Genomic DNA, 12,500 nt, shown 5'->3' with positions numbered 1-12,500 from the left:
AACTCTTCTACTGCGCACTGCTGAGCATCCTCTGTTTGGATGCAGCCGAGGTGAATAGTTCACAAATACTTGTGAGGGTATACTCTCTCTCTCTCTCTCTCCTCTCTCTCTCTCTCTCTCTCTCTCTAATAACGAGACAATCACAAATAAGGAAGCAGTTAAAGACTTTGGTGTGATGTTCAATAGGAACATGTTATGCAATGATCATATAGTAATACTATTGGCAAAATGTAAAGCAAAATGGGAATGTTGCTACGGCACTATTATGCTGTATAAAACGTATGAACGTTGTCCACTTGAATATTGCAATATGATATGGTACCTAAACTACCAAAAGGATATTGCATAAATAGTGCATAAAGGTCCTTTACAGCTAGAATAGAAGAAGTTAAGGATCTGGAAAGACTACAATTTTTAAAATTATATAGTCTAGAAAGGAGAAGATAACGCTACATGATAATACAGGCATGGAAACAGATAGAAGGAATTACCGAAAACATCATGGAGCTAAAAATGTCAGAAAGAGCAAGCAGAGGTAGATTAATAGTGCCCAAAACTATACCGGGAAAACTAAGGAAAGCACACAGGACATTAATCCACTACGCACCAGCATCGACAATGTAGCGTCTATTCAGTGCGTTGTCTGCTCATCTGAGGAACATATCATGAGTGAGCGTAGATGTGTTTAAGAATAAGTTCGACAAATATCTAAGCTGCATCTCAGACCAACCAAGATTAGAAGATGCATTAGCAATTCTCTGGTAGACATTAGAGGTGCCTCCCACTGAGGGACCTGGAGCAACCCGAACGAGCTCAAAGGTCTGTACGGTAAGGTAAGATCTCTCTCTCTCTCTCTCTCTCTCTCTCTCTCTAATTCGCGAATTAATGTCTATCATGTGCCTATATATTAAACGTGTAATTCTTCGCGTTCATATTTCTATCTTTATTCCCAGGGGACCCCAGACGACATCAAGGACCTCCGTGTAAATTCAGAATTTTGCAAAATCACCCGCTCTGTCCTCTTCTGCGACTTCGACTGGAAACTTGAGGTAAGCTGCTGTAACGCTTTCTGTAAAAAGTTGAGTATATGTTAGTTTAGACCAATGAGCTGATTAACAGCTCTCCTGGGGCTGGCTCGAAGGATTAGAACTTATCAGTTATATCTTAGTTTAGACCAATGAGCTAATTAACAGCTCTCCTAGGGCTGGCCCGAAGGATTCGATATTTTTTTGTACATGACTAGGAACCAAATGGTTACTTAGCAACAGGGCCTACAGCTTATTGTGGGATCTGAACCAAGTTGTATCGAGAAATGAATTTCTAATCACCAGAAATACATTCCCCTGGTTCCATGTTGGCTGAGCGGAGAATCGAACTTTGGGCTACCGAATCGGTAGGCGAGCACGTAATCCACTCGTCCAACGAGGAACTAATGCTTTCTGTAACTTTGCATGAATATATATATATGCATATATATATGTATACATATGTATATATATATATATATATATATATATATATTATATATATATATATACATACATATATATAGATATATAATATATATATAATATATAATACATACATAATAAAATAAACTATATATATATATATAATATATAATATATATATATATAATATATATATTATATAAATAATATATATATATATACATATATATATATATAAATATATATATATATATATATATATATCATATATATATATATAGATATATACCATATCATATTATATAACCATACATATCATATATATATATTATATATATCATTATATATAATATATATATATATATATATACTATATATATCTATATATATATATATATATATATAAATATATATATATATATATTATATAGATATATATATATATAGATATGATATATATATCTATAATATATATATTATATATATATATACTATATATATCTATATATAGATATATATATATATATATATATATATCTATATCTATATATATCTATATCTATATATTATATATATATATATATAAACTATATATATATCCATATATGCGCCCAGCCTTTGCGCGTGTGTATATTACAACCACAGTTAATGGTTGATCAGCCTAACCGCAAAAATGTTCGTGGTTCAATCTCGGTAAAAATAGATAAATAAATAAATAAATAGACAGGGGTGGGGAGGGGGGGATATTCTGAAGGGGGATGAGGCATCTAGTAAATAAACAAACAAACAAAAATAATAATATTTATGTCAATATGCATGTGGGTATAAATGTCCATATTCCATCGACCGAGTTTCTCATCCACGTGTATATCATCATACATCTGGAGATGAGTATAGATAGAGAGAGAGAGAGAGAGAGAGAGTAGATTTTTCACGCCGAATCGAACGCTTAACGAGCTGTAAAATGGCGCCAAAACGCTCGTAACGAGCCAAAAATTTTCCGTCCCTTTGATGGCGACGTTTGTATTCGTCCGCCCCACCCACCCCTGCCACCCTCTCCCCCCACAACCATTTTTCTCGTCATTTATCATCTGGTTTTTCGTCCCCCGCCGCTTTTCTTTATGCCTTCCAAATAACATTCGATGTATAAATCGAACGTTTACGTCGGGAGGCGACGAGAGTGACCTATTCGATAAGCTGATGTTCTTGTTGCATATATACATATACATACATACTATAATATATATATATATTATATATATGTTATATATATATATATATATCGAGCTACAATGTCCTTTAATATCTAATTCGCTCTACCTCGGAATTAATATATTTTCATATATGCTTAACCGAAGGGGAATTTTTTCTCGATAATAGATTTACCTGTACTTGGGCGCGAACGCAGGTACATTATAAATCCAGGAACGTCAGTGGAAGCTATACCACTCAACCACTGCGAGAGGCTTAAAGGTTAATGCCGTCTCTCACCTCAAATACTTTCTCGCGCTGAAGTATTTGTTGGTTTGGAGACAACATCAACCCGCCTCGACTCCGGTAGTTAAGTAGCGCTTTTGACAACACGTAGCATTTACATAAATTGAATGTATATTTCTCAATATAAAAATATACCATGATAAATTAATTAATTACTACACATGTAACATACTCTATAATCATATAAATTCATGAAGCATGCAGAAACATTATATCGACATACAACAGACTGCATGCAAAGCAAAGAAATAAAAGCAAGTTCTAAAAGTATATGTACATTCGTGCGTATACCTACAAAAGTTCGTAAGGTCACACACACACACACACACGCACACACAAATTCAATGAATGTACACAATCATAATATGTAATGTGATCACTCTTCAGTCTTATCAGATATCGAAAACAAATGCAATTGTTTATTGTACAAAAATCCACAAACAAATATTTTGTGGTGGGAAAAAACAAACAAACAAACAATCATATATGAATTCTGCTATCATTCCCTGATAATTCATGATAATAATATTCTCTCTCTCTCTCTCTCTCTCTCTCTCTTTCATTACAACTCCGTCTCTCTACAAATACATGATATTTATGATAATAGTGATATGAATTTTTTCCCTCTCTTATCCAATGATGACGTCACAGGTATACAAATGATAATGAGTATAATATTTATCTCTCTCGTGATGATAATTTCCATCTGTCTGTCTGTCCATCTGTCTGTTTGCCTGTCTGTCTATCAATCTATCTTGTGAGAGAGTTGGCAAAGACGCCGATAAAAATAAATACCATCTCTCCTCAACTCTCAACCCCTCCTCTCTCTCTCTCTCTCTCTCTCTCTCTCTTCTCTCTCTCTGGAGCAACGAGGTCTCATTTAACGGTTCAACGGACACCACCCAACACATCTACGAATAATTTATATAAAATTTTGTCACGGAATAAAACACGGAAGCACCAGAAAAACGTATGATTTTAAATGCAGTTATGTGCGCTCCGTCGGAATTGGCAAATGGGATTTCCATCTATGTATGTACGAGTGTATGTGGCTGGTAATGTAAGGTCAGAATATATGTATGCATGTATAGGGTTATTTATGTAGGATGAGAGTTTATGTACGTTTGTATGTGGTTATCAATGTAGAGTCAGTGTCTATGTATTTGTGTGTGTATGTGGTTACCATTGTAAAGTCGGAGTATATGTATGTATGTATGATATATTTTGGGCCGGAGTATATGTATGTATGTATGTAAGTATGTGGTTATTAATATAGGGTCAAAGTATATGTATGTATGTATGTATGTATGTATGATTTTGGGTCACAGTGTACATGTATGTGACTATTTATGCAGAGTCAGAGTATATGTATACATGTATGTTTATATACATTTCTGCGAAATCACAGCGTTCGTATGTATTTCTGTATAGTCGAGATGCGTGTAAGCATGATGATTATAAGGCAGTTTCTGCCGAGTCGTGATTTATGTAATGCGGAAGAGTGTAGTACATATACGTATAGGTTGCATGTTTATTTACCGCAGATTCAAGTGTCTAGGTGTAGGTGTACTACGTATTTCTACGTCTGGCGGATAACTGGGAAGCGCCCGTTTTGCTTGACGCATTTTTTTTTTAACACGACGAGTTGACGTACCAATTTATAGGCTGTCGCAATATTTTAATCCCATTCAATTGATATGCAACAGAAATCTGTGATTTCGTGTGAGCCTATATGCAAACATGTCAGAAGTAATATTTCAGGGAAGTTCAATGCTTCGTTATTATTATTATTATTATTATTATTATTAATTATTATTATTATTATTATTGAAAAAGAAACCCACAAAATCACTTTGTAACTTGTTTACTTCTAAGTAGTTTACATTTAGTTTTACTCCACACTCGAGTACTTTCAGGCCCTTCTGTGGCCCATTCTCAAGAGATGTTTGGGATGTTAGCCTGGGTCAAGGCCCAGCAGTCTTCTGGGCCTTGACCCAGGCTAACATCCCAAACATCTCTTGAGAATGGGCCACAGAAGGGCCTGAAAGTACTCGAGTGTGGAGTAAAACTAAATGTAAATACTTAGAAGTAAACAAGTTACAAAGTGATTTTGTGGGTTTCTTTTTCAATCTTCAGAAGAAAACTGAAAGAAGTTTTTGTTTGGTTGATTATTATTATTATTATTATTATTTTTTTTTTTTTTTTTGCTCTATCACAGTCCTCCAATTCGACTGGGGGGTATTTATAGTGTGGGGTTCCGGGTTGCATCCTGCCTCCTTAGGAGTCCATCACTCTTCTTACTATGTGTGCCGTTTCTAGGATCACACTCTTCTGCATGAGTCCTGGAGCTACTTCAGCCTATAGTTTTTCTAGGTTCCTTTTCAGGGATCTTGGGATCGTGCCTAGTGCTCCTATGATTATGGGTACAATTTCCACTGGCATATCCCATATCCTTCTTATTTCTATTTTCACATCTTGATACTTATCCAATTTTTCCCTCTCTTTCTCTTCAACTCTGGTGTCCCATGGTATTGCGACATCAATGAGTGATACTTTCTTCTTGACTTTGTCAATCAACGTCACGTCTGGTCTGTTTGCACGTATCACCCTATCCGTTCTGATACCATAGTCCCAGAGGATCTTTGCCTGATCGTTTTCTATCACTCCTTCAGGTTGGTGCTCGTACCACTTATTACTGCAAGGTAGCTGATGTTTCTTGCACAGGCTCCAGTGGAGGGCTTTTGCCACTGAATCATGCCTCTTTTTGTACTGGTTCTGTGCAAGTGCCGGGCATTCGCTTGCTATGTGGTTTATGGTTTCATTTTTCGTATTGCACTTCCTACATATGGGAGAGATGTTATTTCCGTCTATCGTACTTTGAACATATCTGGTTCTTAGGGCCTGATCTTGTGCCGCTGTTATCATTCCTTCAGTTTCCCTCTTTAGCTCTCCCCTCTGTAGCCATTGCCAATTGTCATCGCTGGCTAGTTCTTTAGTCTGTCTCATGTATTGTTCGTGCATTGGTTTGTTGTGCCAGTCCTCTGTTCTTTCTGTCTTTCTCTTGTCTCTGTATATTTCTGGGTCTTCGTCTGCTTTTATTAGTCCTTCTTCCCATGCACTCTTTAGCCACTCGTCTTCACTGGTTTTCCGATATTGCCCCAGTGCTCTGTTTTCGATGTTGACGCAGTCCTCTATACTTAGTAGTCCTCTCCCTCCTTCCTTTCGTGTTATGTATATTCTGTCCGTATTTGCTCTTGGGTGTAGTGCTTTGTGTATTGTCATATGTTTCCTGGTTTTCTGATCTATGCTGCGGAGTTCTGCCTTCGTCCAGTCCACTATTCCTGCGCTGTATCTGATTACTGGCACTGCCCATGTGTTTATGGCTTTTGTCATATTTCCGGCGTTGAGTTTTGACTTGAGTATCGCCTTGAGTCTCTGCATATATTCTTTCCTGATCGTGTCCTTCATCTCTTGGTGTTTTATATCTCCTCCTTCCATTATTCCCAGGTATTTGTATCCTGTCTCATCTATGTGTTTGATGTTGCTCCCATCTGGTAGCTTTATCCCTTCAGTTCTCGTTACTTTGCCCTTTTGTATGTTGACTAAGGCGCATTTTTCTATTCCAAACTCCATCCTGATGTCCCCAGATACAATCCTTACAGTCTGGATTAGGGTATCTATTTCCTTGATGCTCTTACCATACAGCTTGATGTCGTCCATGAACATCAGATGGTTGATTCTGTTGCCTCTTTTCTTGAGTTGGTACCCGGCATCCATCTTCTGTATTATTATTATTATTATTATTATTATTATTATTATTATTATTATTATTATTATTATTATTTCGGAAGGAGACCCTCTCGTAGACATGTTTTGTTAAAAATGACTGCTGCTTCAGCACTATTAATCTTATAGAGAGTCTTCTCTATTTTTCTGATGACGGCTTTCTCTTTGTTGCTAAGACTGGCGAGCAACGCACCAAAGGGCATGGTAAACTTCGGTTGAGTCATTTGGTTTATTATTGCTTATAAAATTCTCTCTCTCTCTCTCTCTCTCTCTCTCTCTCTCTCTCTCTCTCTCTCTCTCTCTCCAACGCGACGTTTCTTCCTTGACCCACAGGACATTATCAAGCGATAATTGCTGAGGGACTGAATTCCAGTGTTGTTGTTGTTTTTGATTAAGCTGACCTTGTGTCAGCGAGTCCTTCTATTTATATTTTGATGTTGCGGGCTCTCGAGTACTGTCTACGGTCTAGAGAACCTCTCCGGCAGGTCGAGTTTTCAATGTTCCTTGGAAGGTGACACTAATACGGCGAGCGTTTACGAGTCTTGCAGACCTTCTCAGGTGGGGGATATCACTGGGAGCCTCTTGATTGGCTTCTACCTGAGTGACGTCACCCCTGGTATTATTCTCATAATGTGCTTCACGTCCGGTGCTTTTTTCATGCGCGCTGGTACTTTCGTTGGGGGGGAGGGGCGTGGTCCTCCTCACACACGTCGGTATCAGGAACGCCCGCCCCAACTTACGCCCTGGCCAAACACCTTAATAAAATTCTTACTTGGAGAAGATCGGCGACTCCTCCGGTGCGGGAACCATGGTGTCCTTAGACGTTGAGTCCCTATTCACCAACGTCCCAGTCGACGAGACGATAGGGATCATCATGGAGCGGGTATATAGGAATCCCGATATTGAGACCCCCGAACATCCCAGAAGACTCTTTAAGAACCCTGCTGGATATCTGTACGAAGAGAGCCCCTTTCACCACCCACCGAGGACAGATGTACCGCCAAAAGGATGGGGTCCCCCCTTAGGAGTACTCTTCACTAACTTCTACATGGGAGAAGTGGAAGGAAGGGTCTTCTCGCAACATAGATGTCCACACACATACGGATGCTATATCGATGACATCTTCATGCAAGCCGACTCCGAGGATGAGGTAGAAGTCCTTCGAAAGCAGTTCCTGCTTCACAGTGCACTCAACTTCACCGTCGAGTACAGCAGCAACGATCGGCTCCCCTTCCTCGACGTCCTTGTCACGAAGACGAATCAGAAGCTAACAGCAACAACAGTCTACACCAAAGCTACGAACCTCGGGCTTTGTCTAAATGGAGAAGCGAGTATCCTGCGTGGTTCAAAACCACCACCGTCAGGGCCTCCGTCAGGAGGGCCCTCTCGCACTCTTTGACGTGGCAGGAAACGCAACTCGAACTCAACCGAGCATCCCAGATGCTGATTAATAATGGGTACTTGAATAAACTCGTAAACCGGGAAACACGAGCCGCATTTGACAAGTGGTACATGACTGAGGAAGAGAAAAGTAACATTCCACCCCCAGAGGATATAAAACTTTTCTACAAAGCCTTCATGCACCACCAATACAAGGAGGACGAAGCAGCCATGAAGAAAATAAGAGACGAAAACATCCGCCCTATGGAGGAAGGGAAGAGAGTGTTCCTCATTATTTACAACAAGAATCGGCGTACAAAGGACCTCCTGATGAAGAACAACCCCTCCCCGCCCATAGGAGACCCCCAAAGCAGTCCAACGTTTTCTACCGATACGTATGCCCCGCCCAAGGATGCCTTGGGATTTACATCGGCATGACGACGATGCGCCTGTCTAAAAGGATCTCCTGCCACGCTCAGGAGGGTGCCATTAGGCAGCACGCCCTTGCAGTACACCAGAAAGACATCACGAGAGACGACATCATCAGGAATGTCAAGATCACCAGGAGAGCCCCCGACCCACGACGTCTGCGCCTCCTAGAAGCGCTGCTTATCCTTGAGCAAAAGCCTCCCCTTAATACCACTCAAGAAGCGTTCCTGATACCGACGTCTGTGAGGAGGACCACGCCCCTCCCCCTCAACGAAAGTACCAACGTGCATAAAACAAACAACGGACGAGAAGCACATTATGAGAATAATACCAGGGGTGACGTCACTCAGGTAGAAGCCAATCAAGAGGCTCCCAGTGATATCCCCCGCCTGAGAAGGTCTGCAAGACTCGTAAACGCTCGCCGTATGAGTCACCTTCCCAGGAACCAATGAAAACGCGACCTGCCGGAGAGGTTCTCTAGACCGTACTCGAGAGCCCACAACGTTACAATTTAAAAAGGACTCGCCACTGAAATTTTACGGGCTGCTCTGCGAGCAAGAGCTCGTGCTGACACAAGGTCAGCTTAATCCAAAACAACAACACTGGAATTCAGGCCCTCAGCAGTCATTGCTTGATAATGTCCTGTGGATCAGGAAGAAACGTCGCGTTGGAGAGAGAGAGAGAGAGAGAGAGAGAGAGAGAGAGAGAGAATTGTATAAGCAATAATAAACCAAATGACTTAACCGAATTTTACCATGCCCTTTGGTACGTTGCTCACTAGTCTTAACAACGAGAAAGCCGTCATCAGAAAAATAGAGAAAACTCTCTACAAGATTAATAGTGCTGAAGCAGCAGTCATTATTATTATTATTATTATTATTATTATTATTATTATTATTATTATTATTACATTACATAGATAGTAGACCTTCTTTCAAACATTATTATTTTTTATAGGAAGTCGACCTTCTCTCAACAATTAAATGCAGTTGCTGCAGCTATAACATTCAACTTTACATATTATTATTATTATTTCTTTCTTTTTTTGGTCTATCACAGTCCTCCAATTCGACTGGGCGGTATTTATAGTGTGGGGTTCTGGGTTGCATCCTGCTTCCTTAAAAGTCCATCACTTTTCTTACTATGGATCACACTCTTCTGCATGAGTCCTGGAGCTACTTCAGCCTCTAGTTTTTCCAGATTCCTTTTCAGGGATCTTGGGATCGTGCCTAGTGTTCTTATGATTATGGGTACAATTTCCACCGGCATATCCCATATCCTTCTTATTTCTATTTTCAGGTCTTGATACTTATCCATTTTTTCCTTTTCTTTCTCTTCAACTCTGGTGTCCCATGGTATTGCGACATTAATGAATGATATTTTCTTCTTGATTTTGTCAATCAACGTCACGTCTGGTCTATTTGCACGCATCACCCTATCTGTTCTGATACCATAGTCCCAGAGGATCTTTGCCTGATCGTTTTCTATCATTCCTTCAGGTTAGTGCTCGTACCACTTATTACTGCAAGGTAGCTGGTGTTTCTTGCACAGGCTCCAGTGGAGGGCTTTTGCTACTGAATCGTGCCTCTTTTTGTACTGGTTCTGTGCAAGTGCCAGACATTCGCTTGCTATGTGGTTTATGGTTTCATTTTTCGTATTGCATTTCCTACATAATGGGAGAGATGTTTTCCATCTACGTTCTTTGAACATATCTTGTTCCTTTGGGCCTGTCTTGTGCGCTTTTTTGTATTGCATTTCCTACATATGGGAGAGATGTTATTTCCATCTATCGTTCTTTGAACATATCTTGTTCTTGGGCCTGATCTTGTGCCGCTGTTATCATTCCTTCAGTTTCCTTCTTGAGCTCTCCCCTCAGTAGCCATTGCCACGTGTCCTCGCTGGCTAGTTCTTTAGTCTGTCTCATGTATTGTCCGTGCATTGGTTTGTTGTGCCAGTCCTCTGTTCTGTCTGTCATTCTCCTGTCTCTGTATATTTCTTGGTCTTCGTCTACTTTTATTAGTCCTTCTTCCCATGCACTCTTTAGCCACTCGTCTTCACTGGTTTTCAGATATTGCCCCAGTGTTCTGTTCTCGATGTTGACGCAATCCTCTATACTTAGTAGTCCTCTCCCTCCTTCCTTTCGCGTTATGTATAGTCTGTCCGTATTTGCTCTTGAGTGTAGTGCTTTGTGTATTGTCATATGTTTCCTGGTTTTCTGATCTATGCTGCGGAGTTCTGCCTTCGTCCATTCCACTATTCCTGCGCTGTATCTGATTACTGGCACTACCCATGTGTTTATGACTTTTATCATATTTCCGGCGTTGAGTTTTGACTTGAGTATCGCCTTGAGTCTCTGCATATATTCTTTCCTGATCGTGTCCTTCATCTCTTGGTGTTTTATATCCCCTCCTTCCATTATTCCCAGGTATTTGTATCCTGTCTCATCTATGTGTTTGATGTTGCTCCCATCTGGTAGCTTTATCCCCACAGTTCTTGTTACTTTTCCTTTTTTTATGTTGACTAAGGCGCATTTTTCTATTCCAAACTCCATCCTGATGTCCCCAGATACAATCCTTACAGTCTGGATTAGGGTATCCATTTCCTTGATGCTCTTACCATACAGCTTGATGTCGTCTTTTCTTGAGTTGGTGTTTTCCTCTGACCCATATATTTTCAGGCATTCTATTAGCCACGTGTGTGGTATCATCCCGAAGGCTTTCCTATAGTCTATCCATGCCATGCTTAGGTTGGTTTTCCTTCTACTACTGTTCTTCATTACCATTTTGTCTATCAGGATCTGGTCTTTTAAGCCCCTACACTTCCTTCTGCAGCCTTTCTGTTGGTAGGGGATGGTGTTTGTCTCCTCTAGGTAATTGTATAGCCTTTCACTGATGATACCTGTTAGTAACTTCCACATTATTGGTAGGCAGGTGTGCATGCTTGTTGTGTGATACTGGATTGCTCCAGATGTTTTCCCAGAGTCTCTTACTTGGTCCGGCTTCAGGAATTTCTTGGTGGTTGTCTTCCCCTTTTAGTTGGCTGTATAGTTTTTTCTGGTTGGTTCCGAATAGTTTGTTCTGTTGGTATCCCTTCAGGTACCGTTGGATCTTATGTGCTTTGGCCTTAAGCCTCTGTTTTACATCTTCTATTGTGTTGTTTAGTCCCCTCTCCTGTACTTTGTATTTCTCGTTCAGTTCCTCCCTTGTTTTCTTGCTTCTTAGCCTTTTTTCTGCCATCTCTTTCAGTTTACTCAAGTCAGATCTCATCACCATGATTTGCTTTTCCAAGGCGGTTGCTGTTATGGTTTCTGTTGGGTTGGTTGTACCGGTGGTGTTGGTGTTCGTATCTCCATCAGTTCTGCTACTAATCTTGCTCCTGCATATGCCAAGTTATTTGTTTCTGTGACCTCACTTGTTTTCTCCCTTAATTTCTTGGCGCTGTAGGCTTTCATGGAGGGGATCTTTGTTCTCTCTGTATCTGGCTCCATCCATTGTCTGATCTTTTCTACCCATTCTGTCCTCTCTGTTACTTCGTCGGTGTTTCTTCGTGTGTCGTTGTTTGATACCACATCATCCCTGTCGTCTTCTGTGGCATCGTCTCTCAGTTCGTCATTTCCCTTTCCAGTTCTTCTCTTTCTGTTGGGGAGAGCCAGTTCTTTTTCTATATGTTCCTTACTTGGTCTGCCAGCCTCTGCTCTGTTTGGGGGGTGTTATTCCTCTCTCTCATTCCAGATGTTGACCAACCTTCTTCTATATCCTCTCTCCGTCGGTTTGCTTCTGATGTAGCATCTCCATATTTCCTTATTTTCTTTTCTTGTCCATTTCTTCCTCTGGTTTGCTTCTGTAGCTCCAGTGTCTGTTTGTTGGTTACTGTCGTTATGGTGGTCAGTTGCTGGATGACATCCTCCAAGTACCTGACAGTCTTCCCCTTCAATTGGGCTGAATACCTGGCTGCTGG

The 12,500-nt window shown here is 40.3% G+C and overlaps 2 protein-coding genes across 2 annotated transcripts in view; one reads left to right on the top strand and one right to left on the bottom strand.

Annotated features, from left to right (window-relative positions):
• The window catches only part of LOC135201592 (SCY1-like protein 2), a 598,006-nt gene that overhangs the window by 93,282 nt on the left and 492,224 nt on the right, over positions 1-12,500 (bottom strand). The gene's annotated exons all lie outside the window — the stretch shown is intronic.
• The window catches only part of LOC135201583 (uncharacterized), a 35,045-nt gene that overhangs the window by 13,525 nt on the left and 9,020 nt on the right, over positions 1-12,500 (top strand). Inside the window, exons 2-3 of the mRNA XM_064230617.1 lie at positions 1-50; positions 954-1,049. The exon at positions 1-50 is cut by the window's left edge and continues 36 nt beyond it. Of these exons, the coding sequence (XP_064086687.1) occupies positions 1-50; positions 954-1,049 (146 nt within the window). The remainder of the gene's footprint in view (positions 51-953; positions 1,050-12,500) is intronic.

Source organism: Macrobrachium nipponense, chromosome 23, assembly GCF_015104395.2.
Source record: "Macrobrachium nipponense isolate FS-2020 chromosome 23, ASM1510439v2, whole genome shotgun sequence".
Lineage (NCBI taxonomy): Eukaryota > Metazoa > Arthropoda > Malacostraca > Decapoda > Palaemonidae > Macrobrachium > Macrobrachium nipponense.
This window is presented reverse-complemented; position numbering and strand designations above follow the sequence as displayed.